Here is a 26,478-nt window from a genome sequence, read left to right as displayed (position 1 = left end):
GCACCCACAACAGACACTGGCAGCTTATTCCACTCATTTACCACTCTAAAAGTAAAGAACCCAGCTCTAACGCCCCTGCTAACCACGCTCTTGCCCAGCTTCCATGGGTGTCCCCTAGTTCTCCCACCACCAGTCCTGATCTCAAAAATATCCTCTGAATTAATCCTATAGAATCTTTTAGCAATTTGAATGTCTCAATCATATCTTCCCTTTTCCGCCTATCAACTAGTTTCTGCAACCCACAAATCTTCAACCTGTTCTCATATGGTTCATTCCATAGACCTGCTATTATCTTAGTCACTCGCCTCTGGATCCTCTCCACCTCCTCCCCATCAAGAAGGAACCGAGGTGACCAAATCTGGGCACAGTAGTCGATATGAGGTCTTATCAGGGCTCGGTACAGAGGTACAATAACTTGCTTGTCTCTGCTCGTCAAAGTATTTTTCAACAACCAAGTGAGTTGATGAGCTGATTTAGCTACTTTCGCAATGTGCCCCCTAAACTTCATCTCCCTATCCACCAACACTCCCAAGTCCCTGGCCTCATCAATCTCTTGGAGTACAGTTCCACAAATGTGGTATACTGCTGCTAATCTTTTCACTCCAAAATGCATAACCTTACATTTTGTCACATTAAATTGACATCCATTCACCTTAGTCCAGAACTCCAATCGATCTAAGTCATCTTGCAAGACTTTGACATCTTCTGCATTCACTATCGCCCTACCCAACTTTGCATCATCAGCGAACAGGTGAGCTGTCCCACTTAGACCGTTCCCTATATCGTTAATGAACAGATTAAACAGTCAGTGGTCCAAGAACAGAACCCTGTGGCACACCACTAGTCACAGGCCGTCTTTTGGACTCTACTCCTGAATAAACTACTCTTTGATATGTAAAATTTACTATCTTTTTTCACTCATAGCATCATCATATTTCCCCTATTGGTTATTTTTTGAACTAATGATTTTAGTGTGAAAATCTCTTCTCTATTATCTGGTTAGGATACCCACCAAGTCTGATGGTATGGAAACATCCAAGAATAGATTTACATAAGATCTAATATCAGTTTTTATACAATAAAACCTGTGGTAAATTCATCACTAAAAAACACACACACACTAACTACAGTGATAAGTTTTAATACGTAAATATTTCATCCCAAGTATCTCGGGACATCCTCAGTACAGTAATTCAAACAATACTAGGAATAACATACAGTTAGGGCGCATGATTACAATGGAATCTCAATATGCATGAAGAAACATGTTATAGAAGTAAATTAAAATATAACTGGAAAAAATAAAAAATAACATATATAAAGAGACTGTTTTTCACAATTTTGTATGACAATTGTTTCTAGAATACCTGTTTCGAGAATACCTGGAAGAAAAAATTTTCACTTTTGAATCCAAACCAAAAATTTTCCTACGATATGTCGACAACGTCTTTGCAGTCTGGGATCATCACGAACATGAATTACATCTGTTACTAGATAAAATAAACCTTCTTCACCCTCGCATCAACTTTACACTAGAAAAAGAATCTCCACCGGGTATCTCCTTTTTGGATTTACACATTCAAAGAAAAGAAGATGGTTCCATCGCCAAGTCGGTCTATCACAAGCCTACATTTTCAGGTCGCTACATTCACAATTCTTCCACTCATCATCCATCTCAGAAATTTGGCATCATTAAATCACTAGTTAACATAGCACACAAATTCTGCTCCTCTGAAGAATCTCTAAACCAAGAACTAGAAATAATCAAAAATACAGCCATACTAAATGGACATAATCTTAAAACAACTCAAAAATTTCATCAGTCACTTCCCCACACATCAACCTAAACAAGAAGAAGCCCATAGGATTCCAATACCTTATGTCAAAGGTATCTCTGAACGTCTTTCAAAAATTATGAAGAAATACAATTTTGCCACTACTTACAATCCCATCAACCAGATCTATAACTTGTTACCTTCTCCTAAGGACAAACTCTCACTTCTGATGTTACCTGGAGTTTAAGAAATCCCATGCTCCTTACTTTGGACAGACAGGTAGAACTGTTCAGAAATGCATCTCGGAACATCAAGACCACATTTGTCTTTTCAAACCGCAGAAATCTGGTCTCTTGCAACAAGGAGTTGAAAACCCAAACCATAGGATCCATTGGGAAAATTCGAAAGTGGTGCTGAAGGCCTACTACATAGACCAAATTTAAACCGCAACGACGTTCTTACTATTCCTAAAGTATGGGAAATTGTCATACAAAATTGTAAAAAATAGTCTCTTTATATATGTTATTTTTTTATTATTATTATTAATTTTTCCAGTTATATTTTAATTTACTTCTATAACACGTTACTGCATGCATATTGAGATTCCATTGTAATCATGCAAACTAACTGTATGTTATTCCTAGTATTGTCTGAATTACTATACTGAGGATGTCCCAAGATACTTGGGATGAAATATTTACGTATTGAAACTTATCACTGTGGTTAGTAAGTGTGTTTTTTAGTGATAATATCAGTTTATATAAGGTGGCATCAAACAGATAGAAAGAAATAGAAAGAAAATAAAACAAAAAGAAAGAAAAGTGGTGCACACTCTCTCTCTCTCTCTCTCTCTCTCCCCATTAGATCATAAGGTACTTGAATTGTGTTTATATCTTTCAGCATACACTTTAATTTCTTAATCATATCAGGATAATGTTATTTTAAAGATATAACACAACCATTTCCAGAAGTTTATTAAACATGACATTGATTGCCTGTGTAGTCTTGTGGTTACTTTCATGATGCTAAATTGACAAGGAAGACTGTTATAAGTTCCAGTCTAATCACTTACTAAATTAACTTCTTTCTGATTTGAGGCCTTTTATTTATTTATTTATTTATTTTAATTAGAAATGTATTTATTAGACATGACCATAAAACTTACAACATTTCAGATAAAAATATCAGTTAGCATCAGAAACACAAACTGACAATAATAGTTTTCTGATAAAATTTGCCACTTGTAAGTGTGCAAATTTTCAGTAAATGTAAAACTGATTATCAGTAATCAGGAGCTGCCTATCAATTTCTAAAACATTAGAACTAAAACAGTTCTACCTATATCCATTGGAAAATAAAATGGCATTGAAGAATTCATTACTTAAATTAAGGGGATATTAAATTCCACATAGTTTTAAAACCGAATAAGAAACTCAAAGATTGGAATCAGAGAGTTTCATGCCGAATATAGTAAACTATAAAGTATCGGCGACACTAGCGTTAGCCAATGCAAGTGATCCTAGTACGTAGTACAATACCGGACGACTCGTTGCAAAGGTGGGGGAAGTTCAGATCACTATTCTTAGGTATTTTCCATAATGTAAAAACACATTTCCTAGGAAATGTATGCTGTTATTACATTATGGAGGGAGGTCACTACCCAGACCGGTTTCAGCCTTTTTTGAGGCTTCATCAGTGAGTAGCTAGACCTAATACCAAAGTGTATAGCGAAAAGAACTTATATACTCTGCGAACGAGTTAATAACAGCATACATTTCCTAGGAAATGTGTTTTTACATTATGGAAAATACCTAAGAATAGTGATCTGAACTTCCCCCACCTTTGCAACGAGTCGTCCGGTATTGTACTACGTACTAGGATCACTTGCATTGGCTAACGCTAGTGTCGCCGATACTTTATAGTTTACTATATTCGGCAAGAAACTCTCTGATTCCAATCTTTGAGTTTCTTATTCGGTTTTAAAACTATGTGGGATTTAATATTCCCTTAATTTAAGTAATGTTTTCATTGCCGAAATGAAGCTTATTAGCTCTTTATACTTAAGAAGAATTCATATTTATTTTATTAAATTTCTAATCAGAAACTTTGATTTATAAAAAAAATAACTATCTAAAAACATCAAACATACAAATGTTTGTTACATTCTACTTCCATAATATAATGAGATGCAACATGCAATGTAACAACAGTCAATAAGTAGAAATAGTTTGATATGCAAGCTAATCTTGATATGAAACTCAAAAGCATTGCTCTGTTTCTCTAACAGCTTCACTTGAGAAATCCCAAAGTAGTTCATCATATCTTTGTCAGATCATGAAATATTCCATCAATACACAGACTGGATTGCATTTATTTGACTGTATTATTTCAGGCTGTCCATAAGAAATATGAGGCAATAAAATTAGAAGAATTAAAGATCTTTCCATAATATTGCTGTATTATTCAAAAATAAAACATGTAATCATAGATGATAATAATTCTTCTTGTCAATTATTTCTCTTATCAGACTAGGATAAAAAATTTTAATAATCAATTCTTGATATCTCTCTTCAGACATCTACCACAGTTCACTCTAATTTTTTCTCAGAACTGATATGTGGCTCTAGAATTAGATCAGCTGTTTTATTTTTGATCCAACTCCATAAACCGAGAGAGACAAAACTTAGGACTTTTTCAAATCATTTCAGGCTTCCAATAAGCAGGGCAATGGTCTCACACTGAACAATGAAATTCATCTCTCATCCAATGACAATCACAAGCATCCATACCCACAGCAGGAGGATATGAACCCATGACCTGTTGGTTAGAGAGTGGATATGATTTTTCATATCGATGGTGAGCCATCGAATCAGTGGCACTGATAGTTTCAGCCAGACCCAAATATTATTCAGATCCGTGAAAGATGGTTGAATGAAGATGTAATACTGACAGGAAAAGAAACAGAAGGATATTATTTCAGTGGTTAGGAGGGAAAATGTGGTGACAGAGTATTGTTTATGATATGTGAATATATGGAGTTGTGTCCTCTCAAGATAATGCATTTAGAGGGAAATGACACTAATGATTTTGAGAGTGTATGGTTTGAGGCAGGATGTGAACAGAATATTTAGTGGGATGCTGCTATAGGTCAGGAAATACAGAGTTTGAAGAACAAGATATATTTAGGTAGTTCAGTTTGGAAAGTGCAAAACAAGTGATCATCACAGGAGATTTAATTACAATAGCATAAAATGGAAAGAGGAAGCAGCATGCAGTAGTGACTGAATGAAATTATTGAAATTCTTGAGGAACCAATGCCTGAGGTAACATGCAACAGAAAGAACATGAGGCTCTAGAGTTTTGGATTTTGTCCTGGCATCAGAGGATCTGAATGTAACTGAGATATCATCCCTGTCCCCAGCTGGAGAGAGTGACAATGTGATTTTGACCTGGGGGATGAGGAGACAGGCTGAAGTGTTGAGAAGAAAAGGAGGTAATTATAACATATGGAACTGAAAGGCAGCTAATTATAATAATCTCAGAAGACAGCTGGGTGAAATTCCATGAGTGGGATAATTAGAAGAGCAAAATATCACCAGTACAAGTGAATTAGCAAAGAAATATTTATTAGCAACAATGGCAAGCTGTATTCCCCAAGTGAAAAAAAGAGAACAAGATATGGTGTGCAGTGGATAACCAATGATATAACAAACAGGAATTTTAGATGACAAGGAGGTGATGGAAAAGCAAAAGGATTTCTCTAATAACATTATTAGAGAAAAACGGAAGTGATGACTAATGAAGAAGACATAATCGAGTGATTTATGGAAAAGTACATTTTATTACTAGAAGGGTGGGCAGGGCTCAAGGTTTGAATGTGCAAGACGAGAGAGCCTGTTCCAAATACTGAGTATTCAGGATGTCAATATGAAAATGGATCTGAATGGGATTTTAAGATAATGTGCTAAGGAATTGCTGTTGACTTGAAAAGCCAAGTCAACAGCTCTGTTGACAGCTTTTCAATGAGAGTTTGGCTAGTATCTGGAGTAGTATCTAGAAGAATAAGGTTACAAGTGGAGTTCCATGGCTCCTTATTGCATGCTGTTTAACTTTTATATCAATAGCATTGTCAATGGATTGCAGAGGAATATTGAGTTGTTTGCAGCTGAAATGAAGCTAGAGTGTTAATAGTATATGTATTCATAAGATAGCCCTTCAGGAGGATATGAATATGCACTTCAGGTGGATAAGGATTTAAAATTTAGAGGACACGCTGCCAAAACTGTGAGGACAACACAACAAAATAATGTGGAGGAAACTGACTTGCAGAAGTAAGGAGATTCTGGTACCACTGTATAAGGTTCTAATTAGGCCACACATGAACTACTGTGCACCGATTTGGTCACCTGGTTTTTCAAAAGGACAAAGAAAGGGTCCAGAGATGACTGACTAAAGTATTTTTTGATCTCTGGAATCTTGTAAATGAGGAAAGGTTGAGAAGATGCAATTTACACAGTCTAGTGGATAGGAGAGAGTGGGAGAAACCGAGGAACAAGGAATAACAGGTCGTTTTTGGTTTAGGTATTCGTAACACTGCAGGGAAGAGCCTAGTTGAGTTTTGTGCAGAGAATTCTTTGTTTGTTGCTAACACCTGCTTTAAACAGCACAAATGGAGATTCTGCAGATGAATATCACCTGATGGACAGAAATCAAATTGACTATATACTTGGACAAAGACAATGCATAATTACAATTCAGTCTGTCAAGACATTTCCAGGTGCAGACTGTGGAACTGACCATGAATTATTAGTGGCTACAATACATGTGAAATTACAGAAATTGAAAACAACACAAAATTCAATCAGATATGATCTTGGAAACATACCTGCTGAATACAATATTAGTATATAGAAGAGATTCAACACACTCAATTTATGTCAAAGAGAACTAGATGAACTATGTAAAGAGATTAAATTTATAATTAAAACAGAAGCAAAGAATATTCCAACAGCTTGTAAGAAGAAGTTTAAATAGCTGTCAGAAGATGACATTAAAATTGCTCAGGAAAGGAGGAAAATGAAGGCAACAGGAGATTTGCAGGAAGTACAGCATTTGAATGCAGAGTTTCAATGACAAGCCAGAAGAGACAAGGAAAAATACTTATATCAAGAATGCCAGCAAATAGAAGACCAAAACAAGAAAGGAAAAACAAGAGATATTTTCAAAAAGGTCAGGGAACTGACAGGGAAGTTCAGCACCAAGGTGACAATATTGAAAAGTAAACACAAAGGATATCTCACAGAAGCTGCAGACATCAAAGAAAGCTGGAAAGAGTATACAAAAGCTCTTTACAGGAAGGATGCCAAAATTACTGAGAAATTTGAAGAACACGATTATACACAGGAGCCAATAACACTGGATAGTGAAATGAGGTGGGCACTGCATCAACTATCCAGTAGTGAGAAAGCACCAGGAGAGGATCGAATACCTATGGAGCTGCTCAAAGTCCTGGATCACAACTACATGGCCTAGAGAATAGAAAAAATCAGTTTATATACCTTTATTGAAGAAAGGCGATGCAAGAGAGTGTGAAAATTACAGAACTATAGCACTGATTTATCATGCAAGTCAAGTCTTATTTAAGATCATTCAGAAAAGACTGGAACCATTCATGAAGAGAGAAATGCCAGATGAACAGGCAGGATTTTGAAAAGGCAGAGGAACAAGAGATCAGATCGCCAATGTGAGATGTATAATAGAAAGAGCACAGGAATATCAAAAGAATGTCTACCTTTGTTTCCTTGACTACAGCAGAGCTTTTGACTCTGTAGATCATGTGAAACTGTGGAATGTGTTAAGAACAATGGGAGTACCAGAGCATTTCGTTATCCTTCTGAGGAATCTTTATTATGAAAAATAAGCTACTGTCTGAACATATGTTGGAGAAACTGAATATTTCACAATAGGTAAAGGGCGCGAAATGGTTGTATTTTATCTCCATACAGGTTTAACTTATATAGCGAATACATTATAAAAATGGCAGGGTTGGAGGAGTTGGAGAGGAAAGAAAGCAAGACAACTTGTTGCAGATGAGTCTAAGGACTCCCAGGAGTTGCCCGTAATAATAATAAACTTTAAGCAAGATCTTTAAAGATAATGATATTAGCCTCACAACAAAAATCAGAATCTTCAGTTGGGATTAAAATTGGTGGAAGAAATATTAATAATTTGAGGTATGGAGATGATACCACCTTCTAGCAGAATGCAAGGAAGATTTGGAGGAACTTATTATAAAAGTTAAAGAAGAAAATGCTAAATATGGCCTTAAATGTAACCTTAAAAAGACAAAAATTATGGCAATATGTGAACTTAATGATTTTGAAGTAGATGAGGATAAAATGGAAGTAGTTAACAATTTTGTGCTCCTAGGATCCCAAATTGATAAAGATGGGTATTGTACTGAAGAAGTTAGAAGAAAATTATTGCTCGGAAAGAAAGCAATGACAACCTTAAGCAAGCTCTTTAAAGATAATGATATTAGCCTAACAAGAAAAATCAGAATTGTGAAAGCAATGGTATTCCTTGTGGTACTGTATGGATGTGAAAGTTGGACTTAGAAAGAGTGAAAGAAGGAAGATAGATGCATTTGAGTTACTGGTTTAAAGGCACTTACTAAGAATACCATGGACTGCAAAGCAAACCAACAAATCAGTGATAGACAGAATAAAGCCAGATTGTTCCCTCGAAGCTATGATCATCAAGCAAAAGTTGTCATACTTTGGACATATTATGCGAGCAAATGAAAGTCTGGAGAAGATGTTGATGCTTGCTAAAGTTGAGGGAAGCAAGAGAAGAGGAAGACCAAGAATTAGATGAGTGGATGGAGTTAATGAAGCAACTGGAATGCACCTGGAAATTCCGAAAGATATCGCCAGGGACAGATCTGAATTAAAGAGAGTACTTTCAAAGAATCACCAGGAGTCGAAAACGACTCGATGGAACATAACAACAACAACAAAAGTGGATAGGAGGAAGAGGGGTAATATGATAGAGGCATACAAGTTGGTAAGGGGTTACTATAGGATCAATGTTGAAGAGGTTTTTCATTAAATGGTGGTGATAAGGGAAAACAAGAGGTCATCCCTGGAAGCTGTATACAGAAGGAGTGAACAATGGAGTAAGTTTTCTGCAAGCAGAGTTCTGAATGATGGAATGCCTTGCCTCATTGTGTGGTGTATGCAGAGAATTTGAATGTGTATGACAAAGGGACCTCCTAGATGAGTCTTTGACTCCATGGGATCTTAGGGTAATAATAATAATAAATAATAAACTGGACAGATGGGTAAATGAATGGGTTGGGGGACCTTGAGGTGAGGTGATAATTGATAGCAACTTCAAGTTTAGGAGACAACTTGCAAAGGCAGTGATGATAACCCAGAGATTGTTGAAACACTCAGAAGGACACTGACCAGCAGAGAGATTGAGAAAGGTGGTGATTCCATTGGTATAAAGTCCTAGTTAGAGTACACCTGGATTATTTTGCTCAGATTTGGTCAGTCACTGAAATTTGAATGGGATAAACTCCCACTGGAGTGGGTACTGGCACAGCAATGACAAAAATTATATCAGGAATGTACAATTATAAATGAGGATAGACTGAAGGCAAGTGGCCTGCAGAGTTTGTAAGATAAATGGAGGAGAGGTGACATAATCGAGACATTTACACTGCTGAGAGGTAGTTACAGGATTGATACTGAGGAGTTCTTTCATATGGTAGAAAAAACAGAATGTGAGAGGCAAGGAGTATTCCTTGAAGTTATGAATGGAAATGGTGAAAAAGAGGTGAGGAATGGCTTGTTTGCATGGAGGGTAGTTGGACCATTGAATGAGTTTGTCGATAGGGTAGTGAGCGCACGAACAGTGAATGAGTTTAAAGAATAGTGTGATAGCCTTTATGTTGTCTACGATAGTTTTCCCACAATACAGAGGTCCTGAATAATAATAATAATAAAAATAATGATTTCTATTCGCCTTAAAAGTTTTGAGAAGACCAGCCTTCCTTTTACTTATCTTTAGTAAATTTTACACACAGTTTAGATCTCTTACAGTTTTCTCTGCATTATCTCAGAGAACACCCTGAACTATTTCACACAAGAATTGAATCACACAAAAATATATTTTCAGCCAGAACTGTTTCTTTAACTTCTCGAGATCAACAATGAAGTTCTTATTTATCTATTTTTGCAGGCAACCTCACCAAATGATATCCTTTTCAAATCAGATTTGTCTTTCAGATTTCAGATTTTGCAATAGGCCACTAAGGTTTGGTTTCTGTTTTCAAGCTCTCTTTCGCATTTCATCTCTGGAAGCTGCTTCATTTTTATTCTTTTTGAAACTTTCATACATACTACATTCTTTTCAACATGATGCTCACTTTTTACCCTGCTCATAACAAAATGGTAATAACTTCCTGTTTCAAGTCCCCTGCATACTATTCTATTCTGAACTGATATGAATATATCAGTATCTTCACATTGCTAGAATAAATACTTTCTTGCTTCTTTTCTCACATGAATTTATTCACATTGTCATTGTTGGAACATGGTGTTGGTAATAACTATTCAATTACCGATGGTAATTACTTTATTTTATTTTCTAACTTTGCACTGAAACAATGCTACATACTATGGTCCAACGTGCAGGACTAGAAGAAGCCAAGGCCCAACAATATCCTATGCTACCCAACTCCAGACCTGGGGATTTGAGAAGTCCACCATGCAGCCAGTGTGCCCTGCAAAGCATGCAGTGAGAGAATATCTTAAAATCAGCTCGATAGAGAGTCCAAAGCATGGTAAGTCCTGAAAACTCTGCTGACACCATTTAAAGTTTAAAGCTGCAGAGGAAAATTGTGGAACAATGTGATGTTCTTCCTGAAGTAGTCATACCAAGTTTAAGATTTCAGTGTAGTAGGCAGTTTCTCATGATGAAGAATAGTGAGTGTTGTTTTTCTGCTCATGATATAAAGATTACTAATGACAGTATTCTCACAAATAATTATAACATTTACAAGAATCCCAAAATTAGTAAAATAAAATAAAAAAACAAATGAATAAATAAAATAATATTGCAAGCTTGTAACTCCGAAATTGAAATTTATTTTTACAATATACTACTACTATTAATAATTAATATTACAATTATAATAATCTCAAAATATTTACCATATTTTCTTGATTCTTAAGTTCTTTCTGTGAAACAACTAATCTTGTCAAAAAAGGTTTAAATGTATAAGATACCACAATCTTTTCTGCTCCTTTACTTCCAATATCACTAAACACAGCACCAAAATTATTTGAATAGCCATTCCTGTAACTGCTTTCATGGACAATGCCAGTACTAGTCCGTTTCTGGCCTAATAAAGTAATGTTTACAAAAAAATATAAATAAGAAATAAAAAATGAATAAAAAAAACAGAATAAGGTAATAAATTATTTAGTTCTCCACATACACACACACATATATTTTTTCTAATATTTGTTAATGTATTTTGAATTATTTAGAATATGCATTCTAAAAAAAACAAACTAGGATATGATTTCAAAATGATTTACTCCACTTCTGGTAAGGTATCCCTTATGGAATTTTTTCATAGCATTGAGAGAAATATTCACTCCTCATCTCAAAAAAAAAAGCAAACAGGACTCGTTTCAAATGTGCAAAAATTCTTTTTAATGCCAAGTCTCCATATCCTAATCTCTCTTTCTCTGAATGTAAAGCACTTAAATCATTCAACAATAATAATAATAATAATTTAATTATTAAGAAAGCTAAAAGGCTTTCGTAATAAGGGAAAGGCTGTTGTTGTTGTTCAAGATAGCCAAAATATGAGAGAAAATGTGTCTATTACTCCAAGAGTATTCAACTTACAGGCCCCCTCACATCGGATCCAACCGGCAGTCAATTAAACAGCCTTAATTCTCTTATCAATAATGTATCTACTTGGAATGAAGATCAAAATAAAAAACTTAAAACCTTTGGTCATCCACCTAGATTGTATGGTCTTCCAAAAGTTCATAAACCAGGTATTCCATTAAGACCAGTTGTAGACTGTATAGTATGTCCCACTTAGAAAATTTCAAAGTTCTTATCTAATTTACTTATTTCTTCAAACTAGAACTGCTACTTATATAAAAAAATACTTTGGATTTCAAAAATAAAATTTCGGATCTTCATTTGGACGCTTCAGATATTATGATTAGTTTAAATGTTGTTTCCTTATTTATTAACGTTCCTTTATCTGACAGCATTAAATTACTACAACAAGAGTTTCATTCAGACATTGTTCAAATCTAACAGATAAGCTTAGGTGTTGATGGTTATTCATGACTTATTTTTCAAGGTTTTAACAACACCACAAACACTTTTAACAACAAAGATGTTTTATGAACGCTTATATTTCGCTGATTTTCAACTCAGCATCATCAGAGCACAAGATACATGTAAACGCGACAGTGAGTGAGTGAAACAATATAATTGCAAAAGACAAAAGATCTAAAGTCCTATTTTTTGGCGCCCTCTAACGAGGAAAAAAAAAAAAAAAAAAACAGCAGTTATCCAGCAGTTTTTCTTAGGATAACCGTCTCCCAAATTTTTGGCAAATTAATGCAACCATATTTGTTAAGGTTTGGGAGAATTCTTCAAAGCCATTGCTGACTCAAAAAATAATCTTTCAGATCTATAACAACTCCTAAATAGCACATTCGTTTTCCTCCATCTAATCCTGTGTGAAGGAGTGTCCAAAGCATGGTCTGCCAGTCCTGACTTGCCATAGTAATAGTAGCAAATGTATCTTTTATGTTCTTCCAGGCGGATGTTCACTGATCTTCCTGTTTGCCCATAATAGGCCAAATCACAGTTGCACGGAACTTCATACACTCCTGGGTGTGCTAAAGGGTGAAGTTTATCATTAGGCGAGCTGATCAGAGTTGCCAGCTTGACATGAGGTTTGAAAGTGGTGCGAAGGCCATGTTTCAACAATACTTTGGCTATCTTTTCCGATGTACCTCTGATATAGGGAATAGAAATGGTCATGTTGTATTCTTGTGTATTAGGGGAGGGCAGAGTAATGGGCCTATATAGTATTTTATCTATTTTGTAAGGGATTGTAGCCGTTGGCTAAGAACGTATGGCACAGGTATTGGAGTTCAGTGGTCAGAGCAGTATCATTAGAACAAATGGCTCTGGCTCTGTGTGTAAGTGTTTTTAAAATGCCATACTGTTGGACTGGATGATGATGCGATTGTTTATGTAGGTATCTTCCTGTGTGTGTAGGCTTTCTGTAACTAGAAAAAGATAGTGCACCATCTGAAAGGCGGGTGACTAATGTGTCAAGAAATGGTAAACAGTTATTTGATTCTTTTTCTACTGTGAAGTGAATTTTGGGGTGTTGGCTGTTTAGGTAGGTGACAAAAGCATCCAAAGTGTCTTGTCCATGGGGCCAGATGGCAAAAACATCATCTACATAGCGTAACTACACTTGTGGCTTGTATGTAGCTGTGGTAAGTACTTTGTTTTCAAAGTGTTCCATGTAAAAATTTGCTAACGGGGGGGGGAGAGAGAGAGGGGAGAACCCATACCAGTACCATTAATCTGTTTGTAGAATTCCACCCCCCCCCCCATGTAAAGTAACCTGCATTCATGGTAAATTGAAATAATTCAAAAATATCTGGGGAGAAATTTAGACTTGATTAAATCAAGAGTGTCTATAAGTGGTACATTGGTAAATAAGGAGGTGACATCGAAACTAACCATTATGTCTGAATCTTTTAGGATATTAGATTTTTAACCAGATGACATCATGGCCCAAAGAAATCATCAGGAAAATAAAACCAACTCATGCTAAACCCGTATTTATGGATTACCAAAAATCCACAAAACTAATAAATCCCCTACGCCCCATAGCTGATAGCATAGATAGTCCCACATATAAACTGGCCCGGCATTTAGCCAAGTCACTTGCCCCCCTTACTGGCAACTCCTCTACTTTTGTAAAAAATTCAATCCATTTCAAAACACTGGTTAAAAATCTAATCCTAAAAGATTCAGACATAATGGTTAGTTTCGATGTCACCTCCTTATTTACCAATGTACCACTTATAGACACTCTTGATTTAATCAAGTCTAAATTTCCCCCCAGATATTTTTGAATTATTTCAATTTACCATGAATGCAGGTTGCTTTACATGGGGGGGGTGGAATTCTACAAACAGATTAATGGTACTGGTATGGGTTCCCCCTCTCTCCCCCCCCCCCCGTTAGCAAATTTTTACATGGAACACTTTGAAAGCAAAGTACTTACCACAGCTACATACAAGCCACAAGTGTAGTTACGCTATGTAGATGATGTTTTTGCCATCTGGCCCCATGGACAAGACACTTTGGATGCTTTTGTCACCTACCTAAACAGCCAACACCCCAAAATTCACTTCACAGTAGAAAAAGAATCAAATAACTGTTTACCATTTCTTGACACATTAGTCACTCGCCTTTCAGATGGTGCACTATCTTTTTCTATTTACAGAAAGCCTACACACACAGGAAGATACCTACATAAACAATCACATCATCCAGTCCAACAGTATGGCATTTTAAAAACACTTACACTGAGCCAGAGCCATTTGTTCTAATGATACTGCTCTGACCACTGAACTCCAATACCTGTGCCATACGTTCTTAGCCAACGGCTACAATCCCTTACAAAATAGATAAAATACTATATAGGCCCATTACTCTGCCCTCCCCTAATACACAAGAATACAACATGACCATTTCTATTCCCTATATCAGAGGTACATCGGAAAAGATAGCCAAAGTATTGTTGAAACATGGCCTTCGCACCACTTTCAAACCTCATGTCAAGCTGGCAACTCTGATCAGCTCGCCTAATGATAAACTTCACCCTTTAGCACACCCAGGAGTGTATGAAGTTCCGTGCAACTGTGATTTGGCCTATTATGGGCAAACAGGAAGATCAGTGAACACCCGCCTGGAAGAACATGAAAGATACATTCGCTACTATTACTATGGCAAGTCGGGACTGGCAGACCATGCTTTGGACACTCCTTCACACAGGATTAGATGGAGGAAAATGAATGTGCTATTTAGGAGTTGTTATAGATCTGAAAGATTATTTTTTGAGTCAGCAATGGCTTTGAAGAATTCTCCCAACCTTAACAAATATGGTTGCATTAATTTGCCAAAAATTTGGGAGACAGTTATCCTAAGAAAAACTCCTGGATAACTGCTGTTTTTTTTTGTTTTTTTTTCCTCGTTAGAGGGCGCCAAAAAATAGGACTTTAGATCTTTTGTCTTTTGCAATTATATTGCTTCACTCACTCACTGTCGCATTTACATGTATCTTGTGCTCTGATGATGCTGAGTTGAAAATCAGCAAAATATAAGCGTTCACAAAACATCTTTGTTGTTAAAAGTGTTTGTGGTGTTGTTAATACCGTGAAAAATAAGTCATGGATTGTTCAAATATTTGATTTTATAATACATTCTAGTTATTTTTCTTTTAAAAACAAGTTATATCAACAAATCAAAAGAAAAGCAATGGGCAATCCTATTTTTCCTGCTATTGCCAACTTCCTCATAGAGCACTTTGAACAAAGTATTTTCGACAACTTTTCACTTAGACCTACCCACTGTTCAGATATGCAGATGATACATTTGCTATCTGGAATGGTTCTTCCTATAAATTACAACAGTTTCTCTCTAAATTAAATGCACTTCATCCCAGGATTCAATTCACTCTAGAAGAAGAAGAAGAAATAAATAAGCAGTTAGCCTTTTTTTAGCTCTTTTAATTCTTAGTCAACCAAATGGTAGCCTACATTTCTCAGGTTTTCAGAAAAAGACTCATATAGGCCATTATATGCATGCTGAATCTCATCACCATCCAATTCAAACGGCTGGAACTATTAAAACATTGGTTCATCAGCAGGCCACTCCTCAAGTTCTTCAGATGAATTATTACAGAAAGAATTACAACATATTATTTCCATTTTATTTATCTAATGGTTATAAGAATTCTTTCATCAAAAGAGCTTTGAACAGTTTTGGTATCTCCACCTCTTCAAATACAGAAGGAATAACTCATATTCCTATCCCTTATGTGCAAGGCATCAGTGAACACATAACAAAAGTTTTAAAACACTGAATAGTTTTGTTGCCTTTTGCCCATCGGAAAAATCTCCACCTTTCTTGCTTCTCCTAAGGACAAGCTTTCACATCTCAATTATCCAGGTGTCTACCAGATTCCTTGCTTTTGTGGGCTATCTTATTTTGGACAAATAGGAAGATCTGTGTTTATTCAGCTAGATGAACACACGTCTTATATTCAATACCTTGAACCTGAACAGTCTGAACTTATGGGGCATGCTATCAACACTTGACACAGAGTTTGGTGGAACAAGACAAGAGTCCTTCACAAAAGTTGGTTCCTCGGCTTTATAAAGAACTGTGTGAAACTTTACTTCACTCTTCTAACTTCAACAGATCCGATGGCCTACATCTATTCCTTTTGTGAGAGATAGTACTTTTTAAATCGGCTATTCTTTCCTAACTTAAGTTAGGAAATTTAATGACCTTTATTTTTTTTTTTTTTTTAGTTATCTTACATTAGATACTCAGGTGGTGTCTTTTGGAATTGTCAGTTATTGTTTGATTAGCTTTTTACATTTTTGTACTGCCTTTGATATTTAGACGAAAATTATACTAATAAAAAATAATTTAAATCAGTTTATTCTGGCTTATAATTTATTTAAACACACACAAACACTTTTTTTTTTCTAATATTTGTTAATGTCTTTTGAATAATTCAGAATATGTATTGTAAAAAAAACTTTCAGAATAAAAAAGAATCAACATATTAGCTAAGCTGAAAAAAAATAATTCATTTTTTTATAGGAGAATCCTACTCAAAAAAAGGTTGTACACCTATCATACATTAGAACCATGGACAGATGGGATAAGGGTTAGATGCATTGAAATACCTGCCCTAAAGACCAAACAGGGAATAAGCCAATTCAGAACTCCGAATAACTATAATTAATAAAACCTTAAGTGGCTTGAAAAAGTTTTCCAGAATTGATCTCAAGTAGGGTTTCAGCATTATCTAAACCGTAGGCAAAATAAGAAGAGAGGGTGCTAGTGAGCCAAGCACTGTGGACGCATCTAAGAAGAGCAGCTGATTAAGATAAGTTATTCAAGGAATAATTAAGTATATATGAATAATTGTTTGAGTAAGAGCGGCTGTAAAGATTGTGCGCTAGCGGTATTATTAGTGTGGGGAAATTTTCTTGCCTAAACTTAATTATGAAATCGTTATTATTAGACCTAGTAACCTGCAGGGAAAAAAAAATATGGCGGAGGCATTGTCATTCCATGATTTTAATTTAGATTTCAGTCGTTTTGTTAAATGTGAGGTCTGTTATATGTATTCCTTCAATTACATAAATGATTTGTGCATGCTTAGCGCGGATGGAAGAAAAGTATGTGCGAAGTGTGACCTGAACGAGGAACTGATGAATGCAAATATGAAATTGATGACAGAAAGTGTTAGTAATGAGAATGTCGCGGGAAACATGACTGCACGTTTGAAAGAGAGAAAAATGTTAAAAAATCAGTAAAAAAGAAAAAGAGCGATTTGAAAACCGTAACGGATGTTAAAAGTGATGAAAGTGAGGCAAGAGTGATGGAAGGAAACGAAATTGAGAGAACGAATGAAACTAGAAATGCCGTGACGCAGAAATCGAAAGTGAAAAAAATCGAAAGAATGAATGACAGCAAAAAAAGAATGAATGATGGCGAAAGTTGGATGCATGTTAGACCAAAAGTACGGAAACAAAGAAAGATAAATGAGAGTGAAAGTGAGAAGAATGATAGCGAAAGTTGGACCGAAAGTACGGATACAAAGAAGGATGAATGAGAGTGAAAGTGAGAAAGGGGGGGGGGGGTCGAGATAGTGAGAAAGTTAGAAAGATTTAATAATAGAGAGAATGTGTCGCGAGATTCGGAAGTTGAATTGGATTGGATGAGGCAAGAAATGAAATGGATGCGGAATGAAATTAACAAAATTCAGATCAAAACTATTAAAATAAATCATGATGGCATGAAAGAGTTAACGAAAGATGAGCGAGGGGCGTTGTATGGCGACTCCATTATTAAAGGGGTGCTAGAGGATAGAATGCACAAGGTATGTTTTCCAGGCAGTAAAATGAGTACAGTGATTGAGGCATTGGATATGAGGCGGGAGCGAGCAAAAGAGTTCATAGTATTAAATCATACAAATGATTTGAGAGAAGACAAAGAGCATGTCAGAATGGATATCAGGAAGCTGCTTGGAAGGATAAAAGAGAATAGTGTGACAGGAAGGGTAGTTAGTGTGTTGCCTAGGTATAACTGTGGTGAAATGAGGCAGAGAGCAAGGATTATGAATAATATGCTGGCTGAAATGTGTGAGGAGATGGGAGTACAGTTTGTTAATGTGTGGAATGAGTTTGAGGGACGAAGTGAGCTGTATGGGAGTGATGGACTGCATCTGAGTGGTTATGGTGTGAGTCACCTGGAGAGACTGCTGCTGGAAGGTAGAGAAGTGAATAGAGAGAATGAATCAGATCGAGAGGGGAGTGATGTGGAAGAGCAGGAGAGTAAGACAGGAGAGATTGAAGAGGTGGATATGAATGGGGAAGTGAGTGGTATGAGTATAGAAAATGAGAGAATGGGTGTGCAAGAGGAACAGGAAAACAGGTAGACTCAGGGTGGACTAGGGTACACAGCATGAGAAAGGTGGATGCTCCAAGAGGAGGTGAGAGCATGTGTAGGCAGGAAAGGAATGGAATGACCATGGATCAAGAGGAAACAGTTGGAATTGAAAAGGGTTCTAAAATGAAGAAGCAGAAAGGGAAATGGCCCCAGTCGAGCATGGAGAGATCACATCGAGTGAGCGGAACTAGCTGTGGATCCAGAAACGAGCTGTTGTGTTTGTATACCAATGCTAGAAGTATAAGAAACAAGGCAGATGAAATGGTTGCACTAATTGCATCTGTTCACCCAAAGATTGTCGGAATAAGTGAGACATGGTTGGAAGAGGATGACATCCTGACAGGAATAGAGATGGAAGAGTATGATGTGTTTCATGAGGATAGAAGGGGTAAAAAGGGAGGGAGTGCTATTGATGGTAGAGAAAGAGTTATGTTCATACAAAGTAGAGATGCAAGACAGAAATAGCGCTAGTGGTTTTGAGGCAGTATGGTGTGAGATAGAGGTGAATGGAATCAAATACTTGGTGGGATGTTGTTATAGACCAGGTAATGTGGATGGTGGTGATAGTGAAATGTATAGTCAAATTAGCCAAGCAAATAAAAAAAGGGTGATCATTATGGGTGATTTTAATTATGGCAATATAGACTGGAATGATGAGATAGCAACTGGAAGTAAAGAAAATGAGTTTCTTGAGTTTTCGAGGGATAACTACCTCAGACAGTATGTAACAGAGGGCACACGAGGACTAAGGGTCTTGGATTTGGTCATCTAATCAGAGGATGTAATTATAAATGAGGTGTCAAATCATCCACCAATTGATGGGAGTGAGAGGCAGGTTTTTTTCATGCAGAGTTGTGAATGATTGGAATGCCTTGCCTGAGAGTGTGGTGTCTGCAAGGAGTTTGAGTGTGTTTAAGGCTCGGTATGATGTTTTCCAAGACCTCATGAGTCTTTGACTCCATGAGGTCTTGGGGTAATAATAATAATATATTTTGATTTTTAATAAGGATATTATGAGTTAATAGAAACATTGTTTCAGCAATCTGACTACTTTAAAACATAACAAGAATATCTGATGAGGAACAAGGTATGTACTGTAAATTTTCTAAATCATGTAAAGGCATTTCACAGAGTGTCATATTATAAGATTATATTTAAGTGAAAAACACATGGATTTATATCAGGTTAACTACTACTATTATTATTAACATCTGACCTCCATGAAGTCAAATGACTCATTGTGGGAGGTCCATGCTATGCCATGCAAAAAGATCATTAAACCATGCATTAAACCCTTTCACAGTTTCTGCACTCACTAAACTTTTAGGCAATACATTCTGCTCAACAATTACTCTCCATCCAAACAACCTGCTTCCCACATCCTTGCTCGCACACACACACATATACAATTTCTATAAACGGCCTTTTGTTCTACTCTTGTCTCCCTCTACTCTATGAAAAATCTCCCCACATTAATCCGGTAAAAATCCCTCACCAACTTATACATCTCAGTCATATCCCCACATCTTCTTCTATTCACAACACTCTGTAAGTTGCATTCTTCAATTTCTCCTTGTATCTGGCATTCCATAGACCTCACACTGAAATAGTAAACCTTCTCTGGATCCACTCCAATACATCATCATTTCCTTTTATTCCTCAATTTTTATGTTCAGATTTTATTCTTTTTTTTTTTTTAATGTTGGTATTGTGTCCACAAACCAGCCACTATATTCACGCAGACTCATATGAACACACAACAAAGGGGAAAAAAAGCATTCATTACTATCTGAGTAAAGTCTATTCAAAAGTACTATCCTCCCAAAAAAAGTTGCAGATAATAAAAACATAAAATGTACATATATCAATCATGGAACTTACAGTTCAAATACTTACCTAAAGGGGAAATAACTGCACCTGGTTCAGAGCAAAACCCAACAAATGCATGAAAAAAATCTACAATTTCAGTGAGGGGATGTCGTTTTATCATACCATGAAGAAAATCTCTAAATTCATACTTATCAAATTCATGCAGATGATTTAAACTGCGGTGGATCTGTGTTCTTAAATTATCAGCTGCAGGAGAACGATGACCTTCACCACATCCATGAGGACAGCCTAAATGCTTGCTGACTCTAATACAAAGAAACATATGCTATTTATTCATAAATAAACAAATGATACAAAAAGAATTACATTCATGCAAAAATACACACTTATATGTGGTGGAATCAAAAAATTTGTTGTTTTTTTCTCTAAGATATACCAACACTTTAATATATATACCTCTCTATTCATACCTATTTCAATATCGATTAATCTATCTATCTTGTTATCAAGAGTCTTGAAAAACTAATAACTTGTATGAAACTAAACACAGAGAGTCAAGGAAACTAAATTATTACGGGAAGAATGGTGAGAATCTGTGTGTAAGAGCAACAATGTTATGCAACTGTGTTAATGATGGAAATGAGCATTATGATGAAAATAATTAAGAGGAGAGAATAATTTTGATTTTTTATTCATCCACTTCACTACCATCAAATGTGTGCAAAGATATCTGCATGTGTAAGGCACTAAAGAAGAACAGAGATCTAAATGTTGTCCAATTGTGGCACACAGACTACAGACAAGTATATACAAAAGAACATGAAGCAGCTTATTATGGCTGTACACGCATGCTAGAAGTATTATTATTATTATTATTCAGGCCTCCATGGAGTCAAAAGACTCATCGTGGGAGGGCCTTTCAGAAACACAACTCTATCAAGACTAATTGAGGGAGGTCCCTCCTAGGAAACACAAAGTCTATCATACCACTTCTTAAATGCATTGACCATTCTCGCTCTCACCACCCCATCAGGCAATGCATTCCATGGTTCAACCACCCTAAATGCAAAGAAACCACTCCTCACCCTCTTTCTCACAGTTTCCGTTCGTAACTTCCAGGGATAGCCCCTTGTCATGACTCCTTCCCACTGTTCAACCAAGCTAAAGAACTCCCCCAGTGTCAACTCTGTAACCACCTCTCAACAGTTTAAAAGTCTCAATCATATCACCTCTCCTTCTTCTATCCACCAAACTCTGCAGACCACATTCCCTCAGTCGATCCTTATAACTAATATTGTACCCTTTCCACAGTTAATTTATCCCCTTCAAATCCTGGGGACCAGATCTGAGAACAATAGTCTAAGTGGGGTCTGATCAGAGTCTTATACAAAGGAATGATAACCATTTTATCTCTGCAGGTCAGTGTGATTCTCATTATTGCAGCAATCTGTATTACCTTCACTACTTTTGCAATATGTCCCAAAAATTTCAGGTTTCTATCAATCATCAAACCCAGATCTCTTGTCTCTCCTACTTCCTCCAGTTTAAGTCCGCCCATAGAGTATGCAGCGTCCCATCAATGTGTCCAAAACCTCAAGACCTTACATTTTGCTGCATTAAACTGACACCCGCATTCATTTGCCCATCCACCTAGCTTATTCAAATCCTCTTGCAGGGCTACCACCTATGCACTATTACTAATAACCCTTCACAGTTTCACATAATGTACAAACAACCGAATATCCCCTTGTAATCCACGGACAATGTCATTGATATAAAGGTTAAACAATATAGATCCCAGTACTGAGCTATGTGGAACCCCACTTGTAATCTTCTGCCTCTTTGATATTGCTCCACCATACACAACTCTCTGATACCTATCGGACAGCCAATCCTGAAGCCAATTGACCAATCTGACATCCAGAGCCATGTGCTGCAACTTGAATATCAGCTTATCATGTGGCACACTGTCAAATGCCTTTGCCAAGTCTAGGAAAATGGCAGTATATGCCTATCCCTCATCTAATGCTCTTGTAACTTTATTATAAAAGGCATTTTAGCATATTGCTAAAACAAGAGCGCCCCTTCACAAATCCATGTTGACTCTCACAGATAACATTACCCTCATTTGCCCAATGCTGTACACGGTCCCTCACTACTTTCTCCAAGATCTTACTAACTACTGATGACACACAAACTGGCCTATAACCAGACACTTCCAGTCTGCTACCACCCTTATGCAATGGCACTATCTTACCTTCCTTCCATTCCATGGGCACCTTTCCCGCAGCCAGACTTTCATTGAAAAGCTGGATCAAGGGCACTGTCAGTTCCTTAGCACATTCTCTCAAAACTCGTGGTGAAATACCATCTAGACCCAAAGCTTTACTAACATCCTGAGTACTCAGTATGTGGAACACACTCCCTCCTGCACCTCTAAACCTCGAACCTGCTCTATCCCTCTAGTATTCATATTGACTCCTCCAGGATGAACTACTCCAATAAAGTGTTCATTAAATAAATCCACTATGTCCTCTGCATCAGTCAGGCTATTCCCATTTTTATCCCACAATGTCATTCTTCCACAGTCATTTCTCCTCCTACTGGCCATATACCTAAAAAATTCCCTAGGGTTTTCCTTGGATCTAAGGGCCAATCTTTTCTCATATTCCAGTTTTGCCTTCCTTACCATACTAGTCACTCTTCTGGCCTGTGTCTTATATTCTTCATGCATCTTCTATTCACCTGTCTCATTATATCTCTTCCATAGCCTCTTTTTCGCATTCAATTCCTGTTTAATATTGTTTGTCATCCGCTTCACTCCAAATTGTGTCCTCTTCTTCACTCGATGTATACAACTTACTATTGTTGCTAACAAATATTCTTTCACAATTTCCCATGCACTAATGATATCTCAGCCTTCCAATTCCTCCTTCGAAACTTCACCAAGTTTGACGTCTTAGACTATTATAATCACCTGCCTTATAATTCCCATATGTTCCCATCTCTTTGATCCTACTGCATGTCTATTCATGTTCAAAGTCAAAACCATATAGTCACTCTCTCTCCACCTGGTGGGAGAGATGTCATCTCAGTTATTATCAACTCTTCTGATGCTATAACCAAATCCCAAACTCTTGAACCTCGTATCCCCTCTATTACATGTTGCCTAAGACATTCGTCCCTCAAGAATTCTAGAAATTCCATTCCCTTATTGCTACATGCATCTTCCTCTCCCAAATTTATACTACTGTAGTTAAAATCTCCCATAACAATCATTCTTCTTGTACTTGCCAAACTCAACTGTCTAAACATCTCCTGGTCCCCACCCTATGTGCTCCTGGGTCTGTAGCAACACCCCACTAAATATCCTGTCTTGTCCACCTCTAACTCACACCATATGCTTTCAAAATCATTAGTGTTACTGCTTTCCAAAGCCTCCACTCTTAGAGGACATAGGTTGTCACTTATCATAAGCAGTACTCCACCACCACGCTTTCACTTCCTATCCTGCCGAAAAATGCTGTATCCAGCTACTTCTATTCCTGTTATTATATCCTCTTCTTTCAAACACGTCTCAGTGATCCCAATAATGTTTGGCAAGGCTGATGCTATCTGCACCACCAATTCCTCTCCCTTGTTCCGGATACTCCTGGCATTAGTAAAAAGCAAAGAAATGCCATTATTTCTATACCAAGCATTATCCCCTCTAGACTCCACTGGGCTCAGCGTTACCTGATGTTGTCCCCCTTCTCCCAAGTACCCATTCCCACAAGAGGCCACTCCTGCTACTATCCACACTGGGACACACTGACTCATTCAGAACAGCAATCTCTCCAGATGCGTACGTCCTTCCTCATTCAAATGCAAGTGGTCTCTCGCATACAATTCCTCTCTGCTCTCAAACACACTCCAAGCATCCACATATTCGAATCCTCTCTTCTGACACATTCTCACTGTTATGCCATTCAATATCACTGCTCTGTGTCTGATGTGTCTAACCAGTGGTTAAATTCAGCCCGGGCCCAGCAATGGAACTTTTCTTATGCAGTGGGCTCAGACCCGGAACATTTTTCTGTTTTGTGACTTTTCTCCCTTTACATTATTTATGCCTACATTATTGTGTTATTATTCAACAATTGTTTACTGTTTTGAATGTGTATATAAAGTCAATATCAACAGTAGCCTGATGAAAGAGACGGGAAGGTTTGGAGCTTCCTGTAGTGCGTTATCTTGCAGAGATTGACAAGCAGACATTATTGCAGCATAGTGTAGTGGAATTTTGACTGACTCGTAGTGATATTTTGTCTTTTCTGGTTGGCAACACTATCAGCAACAGTCAGTATCCAACAACAGAACAGCAGATTAGCAGTTGTTTATCAGAGCTCGTGATTGTGAGAAACACAAAGAAAATGATGTAATATTTTTGTGTTTATGCAGTCCTACTATTTCAACTATGGATAAGTACATTGATACCTTCTTTAAATGGAAAAATAGCTCGGATGACAAGTTTGTAATGGCAGTTTGTGTGTAGTTTCTGAAGAGAAAGAAGTCTGTAACGAATCCACAGAAACACAGGATTCCCATCAGCTGCAATGCTATATATATATATATATATATGACCATAGCTTTAAGGGAGCAATCTGGCTTTATTCTGTCTATCACTGATTTATTGGTTTGCTTTGCAGTCCATGGTATTCTCAGCAAGCGTCTCCAAATCGATAATTCAAATGCATCTACCTTCCTTCTTTCACTCTTTCTCAGGGTCCAACTTTCACATCCATACAGTATTACATGGGATACCATTGCTTTCGTGATTCTGATTTTTGTTGCGAGGTTAATATCTTTAAAGATCTGGTTTAAATTTGTCATTGCTTTCTTTCCGAGTAATAATCTTCTTCTAACTTCTTAAGTATTTAGAATTTTCCATATTTCCACTTTCTTCTTTACCTTTCATAATAAGTTCTTCCAAATCTTCTTTGCATTCTGCTAGCAAGGTGGTATCAACTGCATACTCAAATTATTAATATTTTTTCCACCAATTTTAATTTTAACTGAAGACTCCTCCATCCCTGCCATTCTTAAAATGCATTCGCTGTACAAGTTAAACAGGTATGGAGATAAAATACATCCTTGTCACACCCTTTACCTATTGTGAAATATTCGGTTTCTCCAAGATCTATTGAGACAGTAGCTTCTTTTTCATAATAAAGATTCCTCAGAAGGATAATGAAATGCTCTGGTACTCCCATTGTTCTTAACACATTCCACAGTTTCACATGATCTACAGAGTCAAAAGCCTTAATATATTCAAGGAAACAAAGGTAGACTTTTTTTGATATTCATGTGCTCTTTCTATTATACATCTCACATTGGCGATCTGATCTCTTGTTCCTCTGCCTTTTCGAAATCCTGCCTGTTAATCTGGCATTCCTCTCTTTATGAATGGTTCCAGTATTTTCTGAATGATCTTAAATAAGACTTGACTTGCATGAGAAATCAGTGCTATTGTTCTGTAATTTTCACACTCTCTTGCATTTCCTTCAATAAAGGTATATAAACCAATTTTTTCCATTCCCTAGGCCATGTAGTTGTGATCCAAATTCTGATAGAGAGCTGTTAAAATTTTAATTGCCTTTTCTCCCAGGGCTTTGAGCAGCTCAATAGGTATTCCATCCCTTCCTGGAGCATTCTTACTGGAGAGCTGTTGCAGTGCCCATCTCACTTCACTCTGCAATGATACTGGTTCCTGTCTATAATCCTGGTCTTCAAATTTCTCAGTAATTTTGGAGTCCTTTCTGTAAAGGGCTTTTGTATACTCTTTCCATCTTTCCTTGATGTCTGCAGCGTCTGTGAGATATCCTTTGTGTTTACTTTTCAATAGCAGTGATATTTTTAAATGTCACTGCTATACCTGCAACATGGCATCCTATCACAATGCCTCTTTCAAACTCTATCGGTTCCCTTCTCGCAGTCATTTCATCTGGACATAGTTGCACTGGCTTGGGAACATCATATTCCTCCAATTTATACAGGCTTCAAATGC

The 26,478-nt window shown here is 36.8% G+C and overlaps 1 protein-coding gene across 4 annotated transcripts in view; it reads right to left on the bottom strand.

Annotated features, from left to right (window-relative positions):
- The window catches only part of unc80 (unc80, NALCN channel complex subunit), a 1,852,146-nt gene that overhangs the window by 1,427,838 nt on the left and 397,830 nt on the right, over positions 1–26,478 (bottom strand). For all 4 annotated transcript variants that reach the window (XM_090404461.1, XM_090404464.1, XM_090404465.1 and 1 more), the window contains 2 exons: positions 20,499–20,737; positions 10,997–11,187 (listed from right to left, as the gene is read on the bottom strand). In XM_090404461.1, the coding sequence (XP_090260587.1) occupies positions 10,997–11,187; positions 20,499–20,737 (430 nt within the window). The remainder of the gene's footprint in view (positions 1–10,996; positions 11,188–20,498; positions 20,738–26,478) is intronic.

This window comes from Typopeltis vanoorti, chromosome 14 (assembly GCF_054136105.1).
Source record: "Typopeltis vanoorti isolate ZY-2024b chromosome 14, IOZ_Tvanoo_1.0, whole genome shotgun sequence".
Lineage (NCBI taxonomy): Eukaryota > Metazoa > Arthropoda > Arachnida > Uropygi > Thelyphonidae > Typopeltis > Typopeltis vanoorti.
Note: the sequence above shows the minus strand (reverse complement) of the source record. Positions and strands in the feature narration are given on the sequence as shown.